Source organism: Centruroides vittatus, unplaced genomic scaffold (genome assembly GCF_030686945.1).
Source record: "Centruroides vittatus isolate TY-2023 unplaced genomic scaffold, ASM3068694v2 scaffold_907, whole genome shotgun sequence".
Lineage (NCBI taxonomy): Eukaryota > Metazoa > Arthropoda > Arachnida > Scorpiones > Buthidae > Centruroides > Centruroides vittatus.
Genome location: NW_027122720.1, coordinates 1940395 through 1968108, shown reverse-complemented (window position 1 = coordinate 1968108; position 27714 = coordinate 1940395). Strand labels below are relative to the sequence as shown.

The following is a 27714-nucleotide window of genomic DNA, read 5'->3' as shown; positions in this document are numbered from 1 at the left end:
CGGCATAAATACTATCACAAATCAATGTAATTTATACAGTTTTTTTCTTTTAAACAATTTATATGCATTTTGCAACAAAAGTATGTAGGTAATAATGATAAATGTCGATAATTTTCTGTTTTTCTTCATTAGCAGAAAATATGCTTTCTCTTTCGATTAACTCTTGTATGATTTCTTATCACTGACTTCAATCTGTCTTCCTTAAAGAAAACTTTAACATATTCTTCGGCTGTTATTAGAAATGGTCTTAATTGGTGGATGGGGATCTGGAAATAATAAAAAGTATTGTATAAGACTTGATAGAAGAATGAGGTCAAAACATTACTTTCTACATCAAAATGAATATTTTAAAACTAAAACTGATAATTCTGGAAATTCTTCGGCATTTTGCACCAGGAAATTAAATCTTTGTCGAAATCTGAAAAAGAAAGAGATTCCAGTTTAATATTTCTTATTATTATTCTCCGTTATTTCTTGTTAGGTAGAATGAAATTCCACCTAACAAGAAATATCTGAGAATTTCGACTTTCGCTTCGTAAGAACTCTTTCTTCTGTATTTTCCTGGTAATATAATCAGCGAAAAGATTTTCTTCTTCAATCGACTCTGTAAATCAGTATGTCAGATTAATAAATTGTAATCATTCTATTGATTATCTATCAGTTTCACTCTTTTCAATTCGAAAAGAGTAAAGAACTGTAAAAGTGATAAAGACGAAACTAACTTTTAATATTTGCCGAATATAATCACTTATTTTGGTAACCACTGAAAAGAGGTTTATAGACGAATAAACAATGTGAATAAGAAGTACAGAAATTCTTTCTTCCTTTTCTCTGTAAGCTTTCAGGTGAGTTTGAGAATTTCGAAACAACATTTTTAACATCCAAAAATTTCACTGGACGACAACATTATTCGCTTCATTTATTTTTAAGTATGCATTTCGGAACGATGTATACTTTCGTTCCCTCTTCAGTGATATCTCTATACAAGAAGTAATTATATTAAATATCATACATTACTCATATTTTAACACAATAATGAAATAATTACTCACATATTATAAAATCTAGTTGCGTATCTTTCCCGGCTTTTCTCAGATTCTATCATAAAAATTTTAGGTTAAATTTCGGATGCGTATACTGTCATAGCGGCGCTTCTGTTAGGTTAGGTTAGATTAGATTAACTATATTTTTAGTAGATGTCTCCTTTCTTTTAATTTTGTTCAGTAACTACCGTGAATCAATAACTAGTGATGTTAAGCACATGGCGGCCTACCGGCAACTCCCCTCCGGGAGGTTATTCGGGAACACGAACAGTCAGAACGCCGCCATGACAGTATACAAATCTGAAATTCAACCAAATTTTCTATATAGTATTTCCAGATCGTATACACATTCATGAATAAAGTACAGCAAAATACATGAAAAACAACAAGTTTCAATTAGTTCAATAGAAAATATACCTTACCAGTTCTTCTCTTCCATCCTCCGTTTTATTCACAAATACGTAACGTAACTGTCAATTTTTTTAAAAAGAACAAGTGGCGCCACCTAATTAAAATTCAAAATAGTTCATTTCTAAAAGTAAAATATAAAAAGTAATCTTTCATTGAGATATTATTGAAAAAAATGAACAACTGTCAAGTATTATGAATATTTGATTTATTAAAGAAAGTATTGTTTATGGGCGGTAAAACAAGGACAATTTGTTCTCTATTCTTTTCCATTGACCATATTTATGGGATTCACTGATAACAATAACCAATCTGTATATAGATATATAAATCAGTTTTTGTTGGTTTGTCCTTTATACAAATCTTTATTGTTAAACCCATCTGCACCAAACTTTGTAGGTGTATTACTCGTCTGGACGTCTCCGATTCGAACGAAACTTGACCACCGCTAAGCCCTAAACATAAACAGAATAGTAGGACCTTCTTCTCCAGCTTTTACGAAAAACGGGACTTCGAAAATTGAGTATTTACCTTATAAATCTATGGAAGATTCACTTGTAATTGCCATAAGACGCCAGGCATCGGAGTTGTGCGATGTACGTAGGGTTGTATTGTATTTAAAGTGTAACAAACACAAACAAACGAGGAAATTGTCCATAACGTTAACAATTAAAAATAATGTTGCATCTATGCTATTTTATCTTCCTATCACACTTGTCTTTTTTGTCCGTCGGCAGTGACTTCTGAAGCTTATTCGCTTCAGAATCGCCCATTTCCTCGAGACCCGGGTTCTAGTCCGAGGTGATCCGAGCTTTATTTCGAGGAACATCCTATAAAAACAGACACGCGCAGGTGTTACGCGTGTATGAAATGCCATTATTACTTTTTACGGTTTCTTGTACATTTTGTATAATAAATTTCAAGTGGTTAGTGACCAAAAGAATCACGTGGTGTATCATAAAAATTCAAAACAGATCAAAATGTGGATGGTCCTTTTCAGTAACCTGATATTTTACAGTTCAGCTATTCGAATGGACGTTTGTTGTTATTTTGATCAAACAATTATTTATAATATATTAATCAATAAATTTATTCTTTTTCAAGAAAATAACAACGAGAGATCATTTTACGAGTGTTTGGCTTAGAAATTTCGAAAAAATAAAAAACAGTTAAAATTTTCAAATTTAAAATATAAGGTGGCGCCGTTATATTTGCAATTTGAATTAAGTTATTTTCGAATATTCTTCTGCTTACGCCTGTAAAGTGCATTCTGCTACTTAGCCCTAGTAGCAAAAAACTAGTATTGAAGGGTACTGTAAGACGGTCGGGCCTGTACGGTGCGCATGCTCGATGTTGGTGATGTTTCAAACGAAAGTAATGAAAGTGACGAAGGAAAGGGGTTAACTCGTTCGACTTTACCAACGTACTCTATCTCAAACACGTTAATCTCGAAATTTATTCTCTCTCCTACATTTGCAGCCTAAATTCGATATATTTTCAATGTTTATCTCGAATAATTCTTTCCCAAAACTTCTATAACACAAATCGTGGACAAATTCAAAATTCAGCGACGACATTTTAACAGCATAAACTGTAGCTGAGAAACATCTCTTGCAATACAGTCCGTATTTGCTTTCAACATTGATTTTCTTTGATCTGATCGGCTGCGAGTTTGGCTTGTGTCTTATTAGTTGAAGAAAGTCGGGCATCAGAAATTATCGAGAAACTATTTCCGTTAAGATTCGTCAAAAACGTTTTCTTAGTACATATTACTGGTATGTGCAGTACTTGCTATTGCATTAATAAAATACCGTACTTTCAAACGAATTTATTACTGATACTGTTAGAACCTCTATACTATTTGCAATTTTTTTTTCGATTCCACGAGGTTCAAGATAGACAGGTTCAAATGTAATTCGAGTAGTTGAACAAATAGCTTTTCAGTATTGGCAATGTCACCAAAGGACGTTTCAGCTAATTATAATTAAAAAACTTGTCTATGTAGATGAAAATTGTTAGAAGAATTTTTGAATCTTCTGTATTCTATATTTTTTTATACTTCATTAAATGTAAATACCGTCGGCCGACTTTAAATAACTTACTCGATTCATTTGTTGTCCTTCATTCGGGTGGGTCGATCTGATTAGCGATAGTAACACGTGTTTGTCATTCTACGGGTGTTTCGCAAACTTTGCAACGTATACTTTTAATTAAGGATGTGTGACGTACGGCACGAGACGTTGTGGTACGGGATGTCGACTGTAGTTTTGTGGAGGCCGCGATAGCTTCGATATAGTTTTTGCCATGATCAGTTTTTGCAACTGCCGATGAAGGAGTTTTATGATTTTCTGTAGCTCTTCGTCCAATGCAGTGATTGGACGAAGTTATTCATTCGAGTCGGTTGGTTAAGATTTTTACATTATTGTTAAAATGTTACAGTAAGAACAGTTTATTAATTCATTAATACTCGTAGACATTTTTAAAACTAGTATTAAAGTCAAGAATGAATGACAATATTAACATCAGTAATAGTTGATAATCGTTAAGCCTTTAGTTCGGTATTATCAAACAAGATAATTAATCTAAGTATATCAATGTTAGTATATATTACATAGACGGCCGGTGGCAAAATGGCATCCTACCGCTCTGGGGGACCCGGGATCGAGTCCGAACGAGTCGAATAATCTCCAGAAATTTTTCGGGGGGTGGTCCGTTCGGATATGTCGGGCCCCCGTCCCTCACCACCCGGTCGCCTCGTTGTCGGCCTGGCCGAACTCATAATGGACCTTCTAAAAGAAACCCTCTTAGTGCCCACAGCGTGGAAAGAGTTAAAAAAAAAGTATATGCTACATAGGGTCTCTCATTTCTTCGTCTTTTCTTGTCCCGGAATACCGGGATAAAAGTGAACTGTTTCCCGGGATCCCGGGACAAAATTAATTATTTTTAAGTTATACAAAATATCATGAAATCAAATGATATAATTATTTTTCATTTTTAAGTAATTTAATACGTTCCGCAACCTCCGAAATCATATTAAAAATTACCTTTGAATTACGTAGAAATTTTCACAAATAGAAAATATTCATTAAAATTTGCTGTAAATTGCATACAACAACAACAAAAATGCCTTTGAATTGAGTTGAAAATTTATAAAAAAAGAACTTAGATCAAACTTCTAACTTAGAAGGTAATTTTTGTTTTTTTAAATAAAATATAATACAAAATATTGTAAATTTTTATAAGATTTTAAAAAGCAAAGATGGTCGATACTCCCATCACTCGATCTAATTCTTATTTTAGTAATGAAAAGTCTCGCTACCGAGAATGCCTTTACCGATTCAATTAATGTGACTGGAATCGTGTTTAACGCATTTAAGACAGATGTGGTTTTTCACCTGTAGCCTGGAAAACTTCTAGTTTATTTTCGAGATTGTAGTACTTCTTTCGTTCTCTAGTATTCTCGATTTGTCTACCTCGACTGCTTTAATAGAAACATCGTAGCCCAATAATTCGGCAGTTCGTTTGTCTTTAATAATCAAGTTTGTCTTTAATAAACTTCGTACTTGCAGACTTCGTACTCGTTTGTATCTTTGCCCAATTTCTACAACCTGGCGTTAGGCAGTTATTGAAGCTACTGAGCATGGTTAAAAATTAAGACAGCGTAAACGCAATTATTCCAGATATTACTGGCAAAGAATTTTGAGAGTCCTGCCACAAATAAGCTACGTATTGATCATTTGTGACGTGCCATAAACGAGAAAAAATTAAAAAAACTAATAAGTAGGTTTAAAATTAATAAATACAAATTTATTCTGACAGTTTATGAGTTATTTATACTTTCTATTTGCAAAATTTCCTCAACCTTAACGTAAAATAAGAAAAAAGTGAATTTTTCAGAAATTTGCGGGATTTCCCGGGTTAAAAAAACAACAGGGATCCCGAGACCCCGTTTGAGAAACCTTAGTGCTACAGTTAGAAGCAGGAATTCTGTAAATTGTAACAATGAAAAATTTGTTTAGTTATTGCGGTAATGTCAATATAATTGTTACAGTGCGTAAGTTCGAGTTTAGATTTATAGTTATTATTTTTATTAATATATAAAACAATACCACCATGTTGGTTGATTTTTCGTTCGAATTTCGTAATATGTATGCATAACAGGGGAAAGTGTTGGAATCGCGTAAAATTTGACCTTTTGGGTGTGTTTGCAAATCTCCAACTCTTCAGAGCGTCTGACCTCTAAAAAGTCAAAAAGGGGTAAATTACGTGGTCTTCGTATTGGCATCTATTTCGTTTAACGTCTCAGGATGGGGTAAGGATTAATGCTTTTGCTATTTTATAATGATTAATTAAGGTAAACGTACCGGACACTTTAAGAGAAATTTTTCGATGTTTTTGAAACTGGACCCCTATTTGGAAGCTTTATGGCTTAAAAGTTATATTGTCTGTTAGACAAAATCTTCCTTCATTCAGTCTAAGGATTTTAATTGTGCCGGTCTCATAGAATACATTTTAATTTAATTTATTTTGTAAGGTTGAACATGTTTCAGTAGTGGACATTGAAAAAATTTAGGTATTTAGTAATGGACAGGCATTTGCACCATTAGTGGACAAGGAATATAGAAATGATTATATTCAAGATGAAATTGTTTTTATTTTTCACAACTTGCAGAATTTGACAGTCTTTACTATAAAGAACAAGAACACTGTTAATTATAATGAAAACTCATAATTAAATTAAATTAATTAAAATATCAAATTGCACAAATGTAAATTACATGTGCATAGTCTGTAATGTTTATATGAAAATTGAACTAGTAAGTATTATGAAACATAAATATAAAACATTTCAAAGTTAGTATAAGAAACTTTGTTATTTTGTTATTGTTGCAATATTCTTAACGAATACAAATGTTGAAGTAAACGAGACCAGTTTTAACATACTGGAATGAATTATTGTTACACTCGATATTAAACACTTAAAAATAATAGTATAAAACTGGGTTCTAAGTTACATTTAGGAGAATATTGACGCCAGCATAGTTTAAGGAAAAACTGTTGCATTGTTAATTTGTGTCGAATTACTTATTAATGTCAATGATTTTCGGGAATCGACAGCGACCCTCTTCCAAAAATTAGAGGCTTAGGAAGCCTCGAGTCAATTTGAGAGATATTTATCGTTATCTTTTTTATTTTTAGCAAATACGCTTTTTATCCTTTTTATGGAATTGAACACAATCACTTCCACGACATCATCACTGATTAACTTTTCACACACATTTGTACTTTCTTTTCTTACCAGACAAGGTGGCAACTACAAAATCATTCTCGTGCAGGATGTTTGATTCCCTTTCCTTTTCAATGGTATTCCGACTGTGACTTTCGGAATATTTTTCCTCTGAGTCCCATTTAAAGTCCCTTCGATACTTTCTCCTCTTTCTTCTATATCTTTTGATTCCCTAATTGCTGAACTTGGTTCAACAGTTTCATTTGAAGGAGGTTCAATATTTTCCTGAAACTGCATAATGTCTTCTCTTTCTTCTTCTTCTTCCGTAGCGTCTTCTACATATAACATAACGTCGTCTGTACTACTACCGTCCGATAGAATCCATGAACGTTTGTCTTTTGATGATGTCTCTTCCTTTCTCATTTTCTTCTTTCGTTGCCTTGTAATCTTCATTTACATTTTCACGGCTTTCTCTTCAGCTTTCGTTTTTTTCTCAGCAGTCTGTTCTTCTTTCTTTCTGTTTTGCCAAAGCTCTCTCCCTTTTCAGTTCTAGTTTTGCTATTTTCTTTGTTTCCTTATTTTCATAATATTCCTTTTAAGCTTTTGACGTAACTACAAAAGGTATGATTTCCTTTTTCTTCCTTTTGGTAGTGATTTCCCTGGGACAGAAAAGTGACCTTTTGAAAGGACTAGGTACTGTTTCAGAGATCTGACTCTTGTTGCGGCTATTTTGTGTACTTGTGGCAACATTGGTATTGCCAGTGTTTGAAGTACTAGGTCCTTCATTTTGATTGTAGTATCATTATGAATATCATGATTATACGAATTACTGAATGCACTGGTGTTACTGACATCATTTATCTCCTGGTTCAGATTGATTTGAGCAGTTTCAACTGTCGAATCTTCACGTTCTGATTCATTATTGTTGAAGGATTCGCTGTTGTTTCCAGCTGTTACTTGATTCATGACGTCTGTCTTCATCTAATGCCATAAATTGAACAGGGACTTGTCTGTAGCCTCAACATCTTCAGAAGAAACTAGTCTCAAATAACGCCACTTCGTCAGATCTCATGTAGATTTTTAATGTTTCAAAATCAACTCTTACATCACTTTTCGTGAGAGTACTGTCTGACTTCTTCTTGCACATTACTTTCCTACTTAGCATACCGGGTGCTGTAGTATCCCATGCCACCAAACTACTTTTGCGAAATACATTTTGGATTATGAGAGGACTTAATTTCTCCTCAAGTACCTCCTTAAGCAATGGGCAAAAATCTTTTTTTTTCAAAACAGAAGTTTCTGTTTTTCAGGAGCCATTCATGAACCTTTGTCCTCCAGCTCTCTTTAAGAGATCTGAATACCGTGACATCCATTGGTTGTATCAAATGAGTCGCATTTACATGGAGTGCAACTAAAACAATTCAATTTTCCTCGCAGAACCTGCTCGTATGGAGGGTTAAATGTGGTGTCCATCAATGAACAGGATGACTGGTTGTGGAATACCATTTCGGGAAAGCCAAGAATGGAACACGTTGCATACGAATTCATAAAACAAGGCCCTTGTCATCCAACCAGATTCCGATTTACCCAGGCCCCAGTCAGCTGGTACACTATTTACTAACTCTTGAGGGATTCTTTCGTACTTGAATACAACCAAAGGAGGTGCAAGCTGACCCTTGGCATTGGCCGTTATGAGAACTGTATGGCATTATTTCTCGTCTGGATTAATACACTGATAAATGTTTTTATCGTCTTTCATAACAAGTACCCTATTGCCTTTTGGGTTCAGAAAAATGCTGATTCGTCACTATTGATAACTCGGTTAGGACTAGATAAAATATGTTCCAATCCATGGTTTTTCAGATAAGTGTAAACTTCATTATACTACTTGTGGAGTCCCTCCTGCGTAATGCCGGCTCTACTTGCAGTTAGATTCTGTGCTATTCTTGTTGAAACAGACGGATTTCTTCTCTGGAAACTTTTAAACCAAGTTCGACGAGGGCGGGCATTTATGAAGTTGTTAGGTCTCCCTACATCTTTGATTAATCTCTGAACGCTGTCTAGCAGGTCTTTCCTGTTAACAGGAAACCCTGCCTCTGCTGTTGATGCTATCCATAGAACTAAAATATCTTCTTCTTTTGATAATGTTGGAGCGGGTCCCATTTTCTTAAATTTGTAAGTGTCATCTTTCACGAACCTCCGGAATGTTGATCGAGGAACTCCATGTGTTTTTGCAGCGGTGTTAAGTGGAATCCCACGATGGACATCATTTACTGCATCCTTGATTCTGTGTTCTTCATAAGACCATTACTTTCGCTTTTGTGATGGCATGTTTCTCGATCTGAAAAAAATACTGGACGTGCATCTAAGGCTTATGATTTTAAAACTGAACTGAACGAAAAGGATACAAACAACCTTTTATCAAAATACATCTCTACTGGAGACTTTGGTATGAATGTTCACTATTAATGCATGTTTTGTCCACTATTGAAACACCTCATTTCAATAAACAGACATTCACAGTTTAAAAGTGAACACTCCCTGTCCATGACTAGACAGAGTAACCAAAAAAATGCCTGCATCAACATTGTATGTTACTTAACATTAGGTGATTTCATTTTTCACTTGATACTGATTAAAAGTGAAAAGTTCATTTTCACTAGTTGTGGCCACCTCTTGTCCACTACTAAAAATATACAATATTTTTGTTTCATTAGTGGACATCTCAATAAATTGACTTGGGAAATAAAAATACTATTAGGAAGGTCTTAAAACATACCAACGAAGCTCATATTAATAGTATATCACCAAAAACCTTCTGTGAAATTAACTGTTAATACAGCAAGCATGGTTTCACTTACCTAGTCCTTAAGGAAACGGACAGCAGACTCACTTGTCTTCATACATCAGCAGGAACGCCATTACTAATGAGCGTGGGAAACATTGCATGATGCACTAGAAAAGGGTCAGCGCGAGTTACCACCACAAGAGGGTTCTGTCTACTGAATGATTTGTATGTTTGAACAGTGAAGCCATCTACAATCTTATTACTCATATTTAAAGTTCAAAGTGTCCACTACTAACGAATTGTCCACTACCAGTGCATTTACCTTATATTAAAAAATTTTTATAAAAAAATCTCGTAAAAGATGGAGCCACATACAATTTTATTCATTTACTAAGATTAATAATATAAAACCGATTTTTTAAATAAAATGCCAAAACAAACAAGAATATTACACAACTCTATATTAGATTTTTTACTTTATGTAACAGAGAAAAAATATGGAGATCGATCAAAAAATGACCCTCCAAGAATTTTAAATTTTTGGCACAGAACAGTCTAATACATCCAGAAATGCAGAATTCGGGTCTTTTTTCTGTATATATGGATGTTAATGTCTGATGGGCACAATTTTGTTTACCCTGATTGAAGCTTAATAACTATTATGCTTTTTGTCAAAAATTTCTGAAATTTTTCAGGAATGTTGTGTATTCAACCAATAAGCTTTCAAACTCACCTGACTTTTGAAAAAAAAAAAAAAAAAAAAAAAAAAAAAAAACAATCTTCAGACCAATAGAACGTGTTGAAGCAAACTGATTTGTTTTAATTGTGATTTATTCATGGAAGAAAAGACAAGCATTAGTTATTTTATTCATTTATTCCTTTCGTTTTCAACACACGAGTCAGGGCTACAGATCGATTAAAAAATAATAGTGAGAATGAAACAATCAGTTCGAAAGTTCGCAACGTCCATTAAGATGTATTTTTACTAATTTAAACTTACATTTGTTAAAAATAGTTATACAAAACATTTTGTTCAAATCCACAACATGAAACATTTCAGATACAATACAGAAATTACAATAAAATAAAACATCAAAATTTACTTTTGTTTTCCCGTTTCTTTCATGGAAAATATCATTTAAAATTTTTATTATTGTGATGTTTAATAACATGACAATTTAAATTAGCTTTAAAACGGAACATTTGTAAGCACTAATTACATGAGAATGACTTTTCCTCTGAATGAATTCGAAGGTGTCGAATCAGATTTCCTTTCAATGGAAAACTTTGTTTACAATGATCGCAGGTAAACGGTTTCTCTCCTGTGTGAATACGCAGATGTCGAATCAGAGACCCTTTCACTGTAAAACGTTGTTTACAATGATCGCAGGTAAAGGGTTTCTCTCCGGTGTGAGTTCGCATATGCTGAATCAGAGACCCTTTTTGTGTAAAACGTTGTTTACAATGATTGCAGGTAAACGGTTTCTCTCCGGTGTGAGTACGCAAATGTTGAATCAAGTCATGTTTTTGTATGAAACTTCGTTTGCAATGATCACAAGTAAAGGATTTCTCTCCGATGTGAGTCTTGACGTGGTAATGTAGACTGCTGGGGTGGCTGAACTGACGAGTACAGAATTTGCAAGATAAAAGTCCTTCTCCAGTGTGAATCCTTCGATGATATTTTAAATTATACTTCGAAGCGAATTCTTCCTTGCAACTGTCACATTTATACTTCCCATTCTTTGACTTCTGAATGTTTAAACCTGTAAAATACGATAAATAAAAATATTAAAAGCATTGTCTAAAGATCGAAACTCTCTTCAATTTATTGTCAAGCAAATATCTAAATTCAAGCGCTATATTTTTAAAGTTTTGTATGCGGATAGAAAACTACTTTGCAATTTCCCTACGAGTTTCCTTAAACTAAAAGTTAAGGGTTACAATCTATTCCCACGATTTAACCACACCACACCCTCACTGTTTACACTACTGTTCACAAATATTATCAACAGGCATAAATACTATCACAAATCAATGTAGTTTATAGTTTTTATCTGGAAACAGTTTATACGCATTTTGCAACAAAAGTATGTAGATAATAACGATAAATGTAGATAATTTTCTGTTTTTCATCATTTGCACATAATATGCTTTCTCCTTCGATGACTTCTTGTATGATTTCTTATCACACACTTGAATTTGTCTTCCTTAAACAAAAGTTTAACACGTTCTTCGGCTGTTATTAGAAATGGTCTTAATTGGTGGATGGGGATCTGGAAATAATAAAAAGTATTGTATAAGACTTGATAGAAGAATGAGGTCAAAACATTACTTTCTACATCAAAATGAATATTTTAAAAGTAAAACTGATAATTCTGGAAATTCTTCGGCATTTTGCACCAGGAAATTAAATCTTTGTCGAAATCTGAAAAAGAAAGAGATTCCAGTTTAATATTTCTTATTATTATTCTCCGTTATTTCTTGTTAGGTAGAATGAAATTCCACCTAACAAGAAATATCTGAGAATTTTGACTTTCGCTTCGTAAGAACTCTTTCTTCTGTATTTTCCTGGTAATATAATCAGCAAAAAGATTTTCTTCTTCAATCGACTCTGTAAATCAGTATGTCAGATTAATAAATTGTAATCATTCTATTGATTATCTATCAGTTTCACTCTTTTCAATTCGAAAAGAGTAAAGAACTGTAAAAGTGATAAAGACGAAACGAACTTTTAATATTTGCCGAATATAATCACTTATTTTGGTAACCAGTGAAAAGAGGTTTATAGACGAATAAACAATGTGAATAAGAAGTACAGAAATTCTTCCTTCCTTTTCTCTGTAAACTTTCAGGTGAGTTTGAGAATTTCGAAACAACATTTTTAACATCCAAAGGTTTCACTGGACGACAACATTATTCGCTTCATTTATTTTTAAGTATGCATTTCGGAACGTCGTGTGCTTTCGTTCCCTCTTCAGTGATATCTCTATACAAGAAGTCATCATATTAAATATCATACATTACTGATATTTTAAAACAATAATGAAATAAGTACTTACATATTATAAAATCTAGTTACGTAACTTTCCCGGCTTTTATGAGATTTTATCATAAAAATTTTATATACAGTATTCATAATTATTATAGAATAGCAAAGGACTTAATTTTGAGGGTACAGATGACTTTTATAAAGATCTGTAAATGCTAATAACAAATAAAATCTTCATTAAGTGCAACCTCGTGCGAGATACGACACGTGATCACCCTCTATCTCCACTCCCCTCGACCTTTTATCACTAAAATTTAATAGCCTCATTGCCCTTATACACAGCTACCGTGTTCCAAATTTCCTTTATTAATCTTTACCCCATCCTGAGATATTAAATGGAATAGACGACAACACACACACGCATACATATCCACAGAATTTTTTGCCATTTCTCGGTTCGGGAAGTCTCAAAACGTAAAGATTTGAAAAAAACTCGGAGGGTGACATTTGACACGATTCCATTATTTTCCCTTGTCAGATACACATAACAGCTGGGAAAGTAAAAGTTATTGATAGTTCCGAACAATGTTTAGAATTCATATATAGTATTTCCAGATCGTATACACTTTTATGAATAAAATACAGCAAAGTACATAAAAAACAACAAGTTTCAATTCGTTCAATAGAAAATATACTTTACCAGTTCTTCCCTGCCATCCTCCGTTTTCTTCTCAAATACGTAACGCAACTGTCAGTTTTTTAAAAAAAAAAACAAGTGGCGCCACCTAATTAAAATTGAAAATAGTTCATTTTTAAAAGTAATTTATAAAAAGTAATTTTTCATTGGAATATTATTGAAAAAAATGAATAACTGTCAAGTATTATGAATATTTGATTTATTAAAGAAAGTACTGTTTATGAACGATAAAACAAGGACAATTTGTGTTTGAATCGGTTCATTCTTTTCCATTGAGCATATTTGTGGGATTCACTGATAACAATTACCAATCTGTATATAGATTTATAAATCAGTTTTTGTTGGTTTGTCCTTTATACAAATCTTTATTGTTAAACCCATCTGGACCGAACTTTATAGAGTATAACTCTTCCGGTGGTCTCCGATTCGAACGAAACTTCAACAGCACTAAGCCCTAAACACAAACAGATCCTTGTCCAAATAAGAGGATCTTCTTCTCCAGCTTTTACGAAAAACGGAACTTCGAAAATTGAGTATTCAGCTTATAAATCTCTAGATGATTCACTTCTTGTAATTGCCATAAGACGCCAGGCATCGGAGTTGTGCGACGTTCGTAGGGTTGTATTTTATTTAAAGTGTAACAAACACAAACAAACGAGGAAATTGTCCATAACGTTAACAATTAAAAATAACGTTGCGTTTATGCTAACCTATCTTCTTATCACACTTGACTTTTTTGTCTGTCGGCAGTGACTTCTGGAGCTTATTCGCTTCAGAATCGCTTATTTCCTCGAGACCCGGGTTCGAGTCCGAGGTGATTCGAGCTTTATTTCGAGGAACATTCTATAAAAACAGACACGCGCAGGTGTTACGCGTGTATGAAATGCCATTATTACTTTTTACGATTTCTTCTGCATTTTGTATAATAAATTTCAAGTATTAAGTGACCCAAGGAATAACGTAGTGTACTATATATCATAAAAATACAAAAGAGATCAAAAAGTAGCTGGTCCTTTTCAGTAAACTGATATTTTACAGTTCAGCTATTCGAACGCACGTTTGTTGCTATTTTGATCAAACAATTATTTATAATATGTTAATGAATAAATTTGTTCTTTTTCAACAAAATGTAAACGCGAGATCATTTTCCGAGTGTTTGGCTTAGAAATTTCGAAAAAATAAAAGAAAATTAAAATTTTTAAATTGTAAATATAAGATGGCGCCGTTATATTTACAATTTGAATTAAGTTATTTTCGAATATTCTTCTGCTTACGCCTGTAAAGTGCATTCTGCTTCTTAGCTCTAGTAGCAAAACACTAGTATTGATGGGTATTGTAAGACGGTCGGGCCTGTACGGTGATCAGGCTCGATGTTGATGATGTTTCAGACGAAACTAACGAAATTGACGAAGGAAAGGGGTTAACTCGTTCGACTTTACCAACGTACTCTATCTCAAATACGTTAATCTCGAAATTTATTTTTTCTTCTTCATTTGCAGCCTAAATTCGATATATTTTCAATGTTTATCTCGAATAATTCTTTCCCAAAACTTCTATAACACAAATCGTGGACAAATTCAAAATTCAGCGACGACATTTTAACAGCATAAACTGTAGCTGAGAAACATCTCTTGCAATATAGTCTGTATTTGCTTTCAACGTTGATTTTCTCTGATCTGATCGGCTGCGAGTTTGGCTTGTGTCTTATTAGTTGAAGAAAGTCGGGCATCAGAAATTATCGACAAACTATTTCCGTTAAGGTTCGTCAAAAACGTTTTCTTAGTACATTTTACTGGTATGTACAGTACTTGTTATTGCATTAATAAAATTCCATACTTTCAAACAAATTTATTAGTGATACTGTAAGAACCTCTATACTATTTGGAATTATTTCTCGATTCCACGAGATTTGAGATAGACAGGTTCAAATGTAATTCGAGTAGTTGAACAAATAGCTTTTTAGTATTTGGCAATGTCACCAAAGGACGTTTCAGCTAATTATAATTAAAACACTTGTGTATGTAGATGAAGATTGTTAGAAGAATTTTTGAATCTTCTGTATTTTATATTTTTTTTATACTTTATTAAATGTAATTACCTTCGGCCGACTTTAAATGAATTACTCGATTCATTTTTTGTCCTTCTTCATTCGGGTGGGTCGCTCTGATTAGCGATAGTAACACGTGTTTGTTTTTCTACGGGTGTTTCGCAAACTTTGCAACGTATACTTTTAATTAACCACGTGTGACGTACGGCACGAGATGTTGTGGTACGGAATGTCGACTGTAGTTTTGTGGAGGCCGCGATAGCTTCGATGTAGTTCCTGCCATGATCAGTTTTTGCAACTGCCGATGAAGGAGTTTTGCGATTTTCTGTAGCTCTTCGTCCAATGCACTGATGACGAGGCTGGCAAACTCTTCCATTGTCTACAATGTCTTGGTCTCGAACTTGTACGAGTGAATTTCATGCTATAAAAAACTAATGAAATCACGACTAGCTGTACCGTGATCGATTATCGGTTAAGAGGTTGTTCGTGGCCAATAGATGAATTTTTGTTGAAAGTTCCTGGTGAAAATTCGATGTTGGAAAGGAAGTGACTCAATTGAAGGATGTCGTCATATCCTTTTCATTTTATAATCGTGGAAAAAATTGCGGCAAGTTTTTAACAAGTTTTAACATAATCGACTACTATGTTTATTCAAAAATCTGTCGTCAAGTTCGGGCTCTCACACGACTAAATGAGAATCAATACAGAATGAATTTTATTTGTATTTTTATTTAATAATTATGCAGATATATTCTTGAATTTACGTATATTTAATTATATCTGAGTGTAGGGTAGCCATTGCCATTTGCCATTGCAATATCTTCTTCTGCGGCACAGCAGACCATTTGATATAACTCGTTGTTAAGATATTCTACTCAAAAGTGAACCAACTCGTTACAAAATTCTGATACCCTTCCTATAATAACGTATTCGACATTTGTAAAATTTTGATGCGATTTTAATTTCAGAACTAATTTCAATTTAAATAGCTAAAACGAGAGCGATTAACTTACACTCTCATATCGTCGTCTCTGTGTTAGCGTGTGTGTCCCCGATCAAAAGAACGTCAGTTGATTCTTCCTTACTCGAAACCACGCTTTTATTTCTAATAAAATAAACAATGTTCAACATAATTCTCATGGATCCAAACTTACGTGACAACTCATTATTAATACGTAAAACTGATATGTTTGATTACATTAGATCAAATTACGCGACGAGGTTAGATAATTCGTCCCTCAGTCAGGTGGATGAGTGATGTGGGTAAATATGTAGGAATGAGAGCGACGAAACATTTATTATAAACAATAATTTTCCAAATAGACTTGAAAAACGTCTGTAGGCCCGGATACGTATAATTTACTTCCACCTATCTTTGAATGAGGTGCGATGTAAAAAGTTTCGAATAATTCGGCCGAGAAGCCGAAGCACACGGGCACAGAAAAGAGGATTAGAACTTGCTCTATCTTTAAGCACGGAAGAAGGCAGCGGGAGAAAATACAGGAGAAGAACTGTGAAAAAAGTTCCAGTGTTGTTGAGTTCGCAGTTTAAATAGGATTTTAGCGGATTAAGAGGTTCGGATTGGTTTAGATCTTCCTCCTTCGCTTCTTAATTGGTCGCTTCTCCCTTCCGCGTGTAACGAGATTCGAATTATGGCGCGAAAAATGTCGGTGTTCTGAGTACAGTTTGACATCTCGTTTGACTCTGTCCGAGAATTGGTTGTTAATTTGTTTGCCTTGAAATTCATTTTAAATGTTAAGATGTTTATATTTTATCTATATATATTATTCATAAAAGAAATATTATGTATTTTCACATCGGTTACACGTGATTTTGCTGTGATTAGCACAATGATAATTATTTCGTTCGTTACACTGGCTACTCTTTGACTCATTTTATTTCTAAGATATATAAAATTTCTGTATCTTCTAGTCTCATTTTCTCTAGTATTTTACCTGTTCAAACACAATTATCTGTTTTAATTTCATGGTAAAATATTACCGAATGATGCGTGACTGACACTGCTTAATCGTATCTTATATAATCGAGATAATTTGATGACAATATTAATAAGTGTAGAGCTCAAACGGTAAAGAATTGAATGTTGAAATTTGGTACACAGAGAATGCACGCTGAGAAAGGATTTTTGAAAATTCCTGCTCGGGGGAAAAGAGAGAAGGTTATGGATTTACTTAAAGAACTCGGCTTCTACTGTACTATTTTAGATGCAGTTTTTTGCGTTTCCGCGGATAATCGAATATATTTTTAAACACGGTAAAACGGGTAAGATGTAAGATAACCTTTGTAGTTGTATAAACCAAATTCTATAATATAATACAATAGAAGGGTTAGAAGTACGAAAAGAGCTAATCTTAATTTTTTTCCTATTTTCTGCCCGGGCAATGCCGGACTTACCTGCCACAATAAATATATTCAACAAAAGAAAACAATACTCTTTGTTAAAAAACGGATTCATTACAGCAAAAAAAAAAACACAATTATTTTTATATTTTAAGAACTAGAAAACCATGCAGTTAATTACTTGTTATTTCTAGGATGTTTGTTATAAGCAACATAAACTTCGATTTATATTCAATGCAATACAAAAGGCACCTTTGGGTCTTTATGACACGAAACGTATGAAGTCGGATAAATCGTGTAAAAAATAAAGAAGTTCATTTATTATTGTGTATATTGAGAAGACAAAATAAACTACATAGATTGGTGAACGTGAAGAATTAAGTATTTCCATTCGAAATCACTTTGAAAAGTGCCTGGGGCGAAAATGATCTTGTGGTACTCGACACAAGTTAAATGATTGAAATAAACCAATGTAATAAAATAACATGTTTTAAAACGCACTTTTAAACACTTTTTACATAGTTTTTATTAACGAAATACATAAAATTATGAAACTTTAAATGAAATTAATAGAGGTCTACTGCCCCGAGCACACTGCGTAAGTAAGCGCTGAGTAAGAAAGAATCAATTGAATTCATTTTGACAGTAGAAAAATGTAATCAGCGAGAAGTCGCCGAAATTACAACAGGCTGCATCTTGACTGCTGTGCGACTGTGGGAAGTCTGGATGTAACCAACCCGTTACACTCTTTCGAAATTTCACGGTTAGTACGCGTGTCTCCATCAACAAAATTACTTCAATGAATTTGTTCTTACTCACGAGCATTCTTTTATCTGTAATAGATTAAACAACATTCAACGTAAATGCTACGAATATTATGGTTTGTCCTAAGCGCCACGCATATACATTTTTGGTACCATAAAGTCAACATTAGCCCACGCGAATAAATTGCAACTTCAATTTATTTTCTAATAAAATTTTCTTTGATAACATTACTGAAAACCATTTATATACATAATACAGTATATAATTATCTGAAATTACATATTTTTATGCAATTCACATTTTAGTAAGTTGTGTACTGTTACGTTATTTACGTTATTTTCTATCAGAAAAGTGCACAAAACGTTGAACAAGAGCGGAAAGAATTGTTTGATGAACCATCAACGAGTTCTCAAAGAGCAGATTCAATAGAAATTAAGGAAATGTTTCCAGAAAAGAATTTTTTACTCCAAAAGAAAGCGAAGAATTCCTCTAAAACGTCAACGTCGATTTAGAAATTAGACGATTGGAAAGATCTTCACGAGAGGAATTCTTCCCAGAAATGGACGTCGAAGAAAATAAATTGGAATGTCCGTGGTGTCGTCAACAATTTTCAGACGAGGTTTCACAAAAAGAACACGAAAGAAAATGCCTTCCATCTGATTATTTAATTCTGGACAACTAATTTTGAGAATATATTCATTTAGAAAGATGTCAGATTATTAACATTTCGATATTTAATAACAAAGGCAAAATTGAATATTTCGCGCAAGAACTTTTGTTACAGTTTACGATAAATGTGAAATCGTCGTAGAAAGTGCGCATCTAATTTAATTTCTAGTGATAATTATTTGATAGAAAGTTCATAGTATTTGAACGAGACAAAATTTCGAAGGTTATTATTCCACATTTATTGCTTCAGAAAATTCAAAAGACCTACGCATCGACAAAACACTTAATTCTATTGTATTTGTTTAATAGATAAGCTTTAATTGAATAAATTTTCGTTTAAAGAATTTAACATTTTTGACCTTTTTTTTTAATCTCTATACTATTAGAAGATAATTATTTACTTTAGTTTATTTACGACATAAGCCATTAGCTTTTATCAAGCGTCTAAAACAAAATAGAAATAGACCGTAACAGACATACAGAAAGAACACTTAACGAACAGAATTAAACGCAATTCGAGCTATTTATATAATATTTAAATTGTTTGTGTGTTTTCAAATCTTTATACTTTTTTAACGGCGTTCCAGTTATATATGATTTGGTAATCAGTGTGGTTCGGCAGGAACAGTGTTTGGCTGTTGTTAGTAGCAGACGGATTGTCAGTTGATAATCAGCTGACTTTTAACGGGTTAATGTAATCTTTTATTTTTCAAGTATTAGCAAATCTTCCATAAAAATCTAAAATTATAGAGCGTTATTACACGAATTGCTGGGAAGAAGAATTCTTTCTGATATAAATGTTTTCGTTATTAGCTTATGTACTTAAGTAATTTCTCGTAAATTTCAAAAGGAATAACATTTCTTGCTAATGTTGTATCTCATCATTGTGACGATTCAACAGTTATATAAATTGAGCATCAAACACAAGACCGTGTTATTTATTAAACACTTGGCACTTTTCCACTTCTATTAGTTGAGACGAGATTTTATTTCACTCGTTTCGGGCATTTCGCCCCTCTTCAGTCAACTAATAAAACAATATACAACATTTCAAGTAATATAACACACACTAACAGATACCACAAAAATTAATTTAAAACGTACCGTTAGTTCCTCGAACTCAAGGGTGCGCGTGCATAGCACAATTTGGACCTCAAAGTTACAGCAACAAATGTAAATGTTCTACGTACGGCTAATTAAATTGTAAAATTTCTTTTAAAATATATAAACATACAGGCTTATTTTATACATATTGGTATATTAAACATATTCGGTATCTTACTTTTTTAAAATCGAACGCAATAGATCTTTAATCTTCTTTTTACTAACTTTTTTCTTTTCTTCATTGGTGTTTTATCTTGACATAAAGCAATAAACGTTTGGACCTGGTGTTAACTAAAAAACTCACTTTTCGTCTAGTACTGGCTCATTATTACGCAGTTGTTTGTTGACCATTTGCATATTCTGCTGGTTATGACGATCTGAATTTACATAATTAACTGTATAGCCAAAAGTAGCCAAGTTAGGCTGGATCTGTTGCTTATTTTTTATATGATTATAATATTCTTAACCAATTCTTGTTTATATTTATGCTTAAATTTTTATTTATAGAATTACTGGACTTTATGATGGCCACGCTCTCTTTAAATTTTCTATTATAAGCGTATTTTTCTTTATATAAAATTTTTGTACCATCTTGATCTATATTACAATTATTAAGTAGGCAATGATCATGAAAAACAGAGTTTACTCGATTGTATCTTAAGTCGGCGACATGTTCCTTTAATCTGATATTTAACTTACGTTTCGTTTCTCCAATATAAATACTATTATTCTTACAAGTACACGGAATTTCGTAAACGACATTCTTTGTTTCTTTCGCTTCTGTTCTAGTTTGCTGTATACTCTTTTTATTTTTTAGCCGGGATTTAAGTTTCTCATATTTAGGTGCGAGTTTTATGTCTACCTTTCTTAATTCTTTATTAATTTCTTCATATAATCCTTTTACATATGGAAAACTAATATATCTTATTCCTGAGCCTTGTTTTTCTATTCTTTGTTTGTCGTTTCTATTTGTTTTATCATTTATTTCTTTTTCCCATTTTGTAATTATATAGTTTGGGTATCCATTTAATACAAATTTATTTTTTAATTCTTTTATATATTTAGACATATTACTTAACTTACTGGTTCTATTTTTAATTTTTTCATATTCCATTGCAAAGACGTTATATTTGATATATAAAGGTATATTAGAGTTATATTTGATAGTCGTACTGATAGTGCAAGGCTTTTTAAAAGGTTCAAATTCGATACTATTTCTATTCCTTGTAATCCTAACGTCCAAGTAGTTAATGCTATTATTAATACTGTCTTCTTCTTCTGTTTTAAACTGAATTCGTTTATTTAAATTATTTATAAGGACTTCTATCTGGTTGATTGTAATTTCAGAAGTATTGTACATAATCAGAATATCGTCAACATATCGCTTGTAAAATTTTATACCTTGAATTTTATTAATTATTTCATCTATATCAATCATTACTAATTCAGCAAGTTTAGGTCCTATAACTGATCCCATACTAATACCTTCATTTTGGGTGTAATAATTACCTTCTATTTCAAAGTAATTACTCATGTACGAAAACTCTATTAGTTGGGTGATCTCTGGTGTTATGTTAAGTTTTTTTAATTTTTCTTCAATTATGTCCCATGTTATGGAGGGATACATTTCAATTATGTCTAAACTAGCCATTTTAAAAGTGCTTTCTATCTTCATATCTTTTAGATCTGTTAAAAGCTCATCAGTATTAGATATGGCAAAATTAGAATTTTGGTAAGACTTAAGTTCTTGCTTTAGAAATTTTTCAAGATTATATAACGTTGAATATTTGAAGTCCACTATGGGTCGAACCTGTTCGCCATCTTTGTGAGTCTTAAGTTGAATATTAATTTTTGGTGTGCGATCATTCTGATCGTTTAGGATAAATTCTTTTTCAGCTTTTGTTAATTTATTCATTTTATGTAATCTTGTGACTCTACTTTTTAGCTCTTTATATATAATATCTTTTGGGTCTATCGGGAGTTGCCTAAACTGTTTACCTTCGACTAATTCACATTTCTTATTTTTTACCCAATCAGCATATACAATAATAACTTGTTTCGATTTATCTGCTTTAATTATCTCTAGTCCATTATCAACCAGGAATGTTTGTACTTTGCTAATGTTATTTTTATATTTATAATAATTTTTGTCTTTTATAACAGTTTTGCTTTTTTCTTTTGTTATGTATTTCTTAATTTTGCTACTAAGACTTGATTTAATAAGTTGCGATTCTGGCTCAGGAAGGTTGTTACATACTCGATCTAAGTCTGGTATAATATCAAGAACTTCCCATCTATTGGGGCCACTAAAGTCCAGGCCTGCACGAATTGTTTCAAGGATGTCCTCAGGAATTTTAACCTGTGATTTGTTTTTTACTAGAGATTCTTTCCATGCGCTAATCTCCATGTTGGGCGGATACTGAAATCGTTTTACTAATTTCTCATGTTTATTGGCTTCGTAATCGCTTAAATTTATAATCGGGTCGATTCTTTTGTTTGAGTATTTCGAATTTTTGTCGTTTGATTTTTTAAAATTGCGCTTTAATTCTCTAAGCTTTATATATTTATACTTTATGGCCGATCTTAGTATTTTCAAATTAAAATAGTTCCTATCCCTTGTCGGGATTGCTTTAGCGATGGACTTAGGAAGGGAAAGTGTTTTAAGTGTTCTCTTTTCCCTTAGATGTGTTTTTAAGTAGTTTATATCGATAATTATTTTATTAATCTCACCTTGCGTCCTGTCGATGTGCGTAGTATCCATTTTGTTAAGCTGTACGTGAGCCAGTACTAGACGAAAAGTGAGTTTTTTAGTTAACACCAGGTCCAAACGTTTATTGCTTTATGTCAAGATAAAACACCAATGAAGAAAAGAAAAAAGTTAGTAAAAAGAAGATTAAAGATCTATTGCGTTCGATTTTAAAAAAGTAAGATACCGAATATGTTTAATATACCAATATGTATAAAATAAGCCTGTATGTTTATATATTTTAAAAGAAATTTTACAATTTAATTAGCCGTACGTAGAACATTTACATTTGTTGCTGTAACTTTGAAATCCAAATTGTGCTATGCACGCGCACCCTTGAGTTCGAGGAACTAACGGTACGTTTTAAATTAATTTTTGTGATATCTGTTAGTGTGTGTTATATTACTTGAAATGTTGTATATTGTTTTATTAGTTGACTGAAGAGGGGCGAAATGCCCGAAACGAGTGAAATAAAATCTCGTCTCAACTAATAGAAGTGGAAAAGTGCCAAGTGTTTAATAAATAACACGGTCTTGTGTTTGATGCTCAACATATAAGAAAACACGGTTCAAGAATACTAAGTTATATAAATACTACGAATATTTGAAATTAATATTGATCAATTTTATTAGTTTTAGCGAAGCTATAAAGTTTAGATTTAAAACTTATCTCCGTACTCATTAACAAATCATCTTTGTTCTTCTCTATATAAATTTCTTTCGTGTCTTCTGCCTATTGTTTAAACGAATTGTGTAATCCGTTGCTTACTTCGCTAATTCTCCCATCATCGTTAACAATTATAATGCCAAACTTTCCTTCTTTCCAAAATTCAAATCTTATATGAGAGTGCTTAATCTGTATGCATAACAGGGGAAAGTGTTGGAATCGCGTGAAATTTGGCCTTTCGGGTGTTTTTGCAGATCTCCACCTCTTGAGATCTCCTGACCTCAAAAAAGTCAAAAAGGAGTAAAATTACCTGGTCGTGTGGTTTTGTCTGCATATTGGTGTCTATGACCCTCCAAGAATTTTACATTCTAGGCGCAGGACACCTTAAGACATCAAGCAATGCGAAAGAATTCGGGTTTTTTTTTCTGTATATATGTATGTTAATGTGAGATGGGCACAGTTTTGTTCACCCTGGTCGAAGCTTAATAACCGTTATGCTTTTTGTCGTAAATTTCTAAAATTTTTCAGGGATGTTGCGTATTAGGGAATGGAAACTATTAAATTTTGGTGTTTGAAGGTCGTTGGGGCGGGAAGATAAAAAGAGTGGTTTGTATCTCCAGTAGTGAAGCACTTAACACGATTTTACTCATTATTAGCATTTACAATTTTTTATAGAAACCTTTCCTACCCTCGAAATTAAACGTTTTGTCATTTTATAATAGTTAAAATTATAAAAAATTTTTAAATAATAATATACGATAACCGATGGCGTCATCAAATGTTGCCGAAAAAGTTACGCAACTTTTTGCCGGATTCTTTTTGTAATAGATTTACATGGCTGAAAATATTTCGGAGGTGTTGCGAGTTTAGAGTTTGTGATTTAGGGAAGATTAGTGCATCAATTTGATCTTATTGTACTAACTTTGTCTAAAATGTAAAATATAAAATCAAATTGATTTTATTTGATTTCATATATATTCAACGTTTGGTAATCTCGAAAAACGTAAGAATAATTTTCCTCTCATCGAATTAAACGTACAATAGACTACAATAGTTAACGATAGACTTCATCAGAAAGTTGAATAAACTGTTTCAATTAAATTTTTGTTCTTTTTACATTTCAGAAAATTATCAATCTGGTAAACTAATATTTCAATGCGCAGAATAGAACAATAGAACGTGTAGGAAGCAAACTGATTTATTTGAATTTTGAATTATTTATAGAAGAAACTACAAGCTTTAGTTATTTTATTCATTTATTCCTTTCGTTTTCAATACACGAGTCAGGGCTACAGACCGATATTACTACAACAGGTGATATAATAAAAAAATTTTTCTTCAATTAACTCTCATTACTGTGCCAATCCTTAAACACCAGTATAATGTCCTATTAATTAATGAACAACGTCCAAGTAGACGACAATAAATAATAATAAATTTTAAGGACAGTAAGGCTTTTCTAATTAAATAATTATTTGTCATAACAATTCTTTAGTAGTCTTCTTCGGTAGCCATTTAACAATTACTTCTTATTTACTTCTCTAACTTCTTCTTCTCTTCTAGTCGTTCAGGAAATAAAATATTTAATCGAAATATGTAAGATCCTTTCCAGAACGGCCATCTACTAAGAGTAGATGACCGTTTGGGTGTCTTCGATTTCTTTTTCTGACAAATACTACTGTTGTTTCAGGCAGTCGAATACACACAGTGTAATCGACTGCCTGAAACAACAGTTTTCTATTTTCGGCATTCGTAATGACCTCTTAACCGATAATCGATCACGGTACAGCTAGTCGTAATTTTGTTAGTTTTTTATAGCATGGAATTCACTCGTACAAGTTCGAGACCAGGACATTGTAGACAATGGAAGAGTTTGCCAGCCTCGTCATCAGTGCATTGGACGAAGAGCTACAGAAAATCGCAAAACTCCTTCATCGGCAGTTGCAAAAACTGATCATGGCAGAAACTACATCGAAGCTATCGCGGCCTCCACAAAACTACAGTCGATATTTCCTACCACAACATCTCGTGCCGTACGTCACACATCCTTAATTAAAAGTACACGTTGCAAAGTTTGCGAAACACCCGTAGAATGACAAACACGTGTTACTATCGCTAATCAGATCGACCCACCCGAATGAAGGACAACAAATGAATCGAGTAAGTTATTTAAAATCGGCCGGGGGTATTTACATTTAATAAAGTATAAAAATATATATATAAAATACAGAAGATTCAAAAATTCTTCTAACAATCTTCATCTACATAGACAAATTACTTTTTATTCTAATTAGCTGAAACGTCCTTTGGTGACATTGCAAATACTAAAAAGCTATTTGTTCAACTACTTGAATTACATTTGAATCTGTCTATCTCGAATCTCGTGGAATCGAGAAATAATTCCAGATAGTATAGAAATTCATACAGTATCAGTAATAAATTCGTTTGACAGTGCGGTATTTTATTAATGCAATAGCAAGTACTGCACATACCAGTAATATGTACTAAGAAAACCTTTTTGACGAACCTTAACGGAAATAGTTTCTCGATAATTTCTGATGCCCGACTTTCTTCAACTAATAAGACACAAGTCAAACTCGCAGCCGACCAGATCAAAGAAAATCAATGTTGAAAGCAAATACGGACTGTATTGCAAGAGATGTTTCTCAGCTACAGTTTATGCTGTTAAAATGTCGTCGCTGAATTTTGAATTTGTCCACGATTTGTGTTATAGAAGTTTTGGGAAAGAATTATTCGAGATAAACATTGAAAATATATCGAATTTAGGCTGCAAATGTAGGAGAGAGAATAAATTTCGAGATTAACGTGTTTGAGATAGAGTACGTTGGTAAAGTCGAACGAGTTAACCCCTTTCCTTCGTCAATCTCGTTAGTTTCGTTTGAAACATCACCAACATCGAGCATGCGCACCGTACAGGCCCGACCGTCTTACAGTACCCTTCAATACTAGTTTTTTGCTACTAGGGCTAAGTAGCAGAATGCACTTTACAGGCGTAAGCAGAAGAATATTCGAAAATAACTTAATTCAAATTGCAAATATAACGGCGCCACCTTATATTTTAAATTTGAAAATTTTAACTGTTTTTTATTTTTTCGAAATTTCTAAGCCAAACACTCGTAAAATGATCTCTCGTTGCTATTTTGCTGAAAAAGAATAAATTTATTGATTAATATATTATAAATAATTGTTTGAGTAAAATAGCAACAAACGTGCGTTCGAATAGCTGAACTGTAAAATATCAGTTTACTGAAAAGGACCAGCTACTTTTTGATCTCTTTTGTATTTTTATGATATATAGTACACTACGTTATTCCTTTGGTCACTTACCACTTGAAATTTATTATACAAAATGTACAAGAAACCGTAAAAAGTAATAATGGCATTTCATACACGCGTAACACCTGCGCGTGTCTGTTTTTATAGGATGTTCCTCGAAATAAAGCTCGGATCACCTCGGACTAGAACCCGGGTCTCGAGGAAATGGGCGATTCTAAAGCGAATAAGCTTCAGAAGTCACTGCCAACGGACAAAAAAGACAAGTGTGATAGGAAGATAAAATAGCATAGATGCAACATTATTTTTAATTGTTAACGTTATGGACAATTTCCTCGTTTGTTTGTGTTTGTTACACTTTAAATAAAATACAACCCTACGAACGTCGCACAACTCCGATGCCTGGCGCCTTATGGCAATTACAATAAGTGAATCATCTAGAGATTTATAAGGTAAATACTCAACTTTCGAAGTCCCGTTTTTCGTAAAAGCTGGAGAAGAAGATCCTATTATTCTGTTTACGTTTAGGGCTTAGCGCTGGTCAAGTTTCGTTCGAATCGGAGACGTCCGGACGAGTAATACACCTACAAAGTTTGGTTCAGATGGGTTTAACAATAAAGATTTGTATAAAGGACAAACCAACAAAAACTAATTAATATATCTATATACAGATTGGTAATTGTTATCAGTGAATCCCACAAATATGGTCAATGGAGAAGAATGAATCGAATAATTTACAATAAATGATTTTTAAGAATAGAGAACAAATTGTCCTTGTTTTACCGCCCATAAACAAAACTTTCTTTAATAAATCAAATATTCATAATACTTGACAGTTGTTCGATATTTTCAATAATATCGCAATGAAAAATTACTTTTTATAAATTACTTTTAGAAATGAACTCTTTTG

At 32.8% G+C, this 27714-nt stretch overlaps 1 protein-coding gene across 1 annotated transcript in view; it reads right to left on the bottom strand.

Annotated features, from left to right (window-relative positions):
- Nucleotides 1-27714, bottom strand: part of LOC136990387 (zinc finger protein 850-like) — a 48318-nt gene that overhangs the window by 966 nt on the left and 19638 nt on the right. The window contains exons 7-10 of the mRNA XM_067288778.1: nt 20798-22563; nt 20612-20695; nt 20403-20559; nt 10773-11249 (exon numbers count right to left, since the gene is read on the bottom strand). Coding sequence (XP_067144879.1) covers nt 10773-11249; nt 20403-20559; nt 20612-20695; nt 20798-22563 — 2484 coding nt within the window. The remainder of the gene's footprint in view (nt 1-10772; nt 11250-20402; nt 20560-20611; nt 20696-20797; nt 22564-27714) is intronic.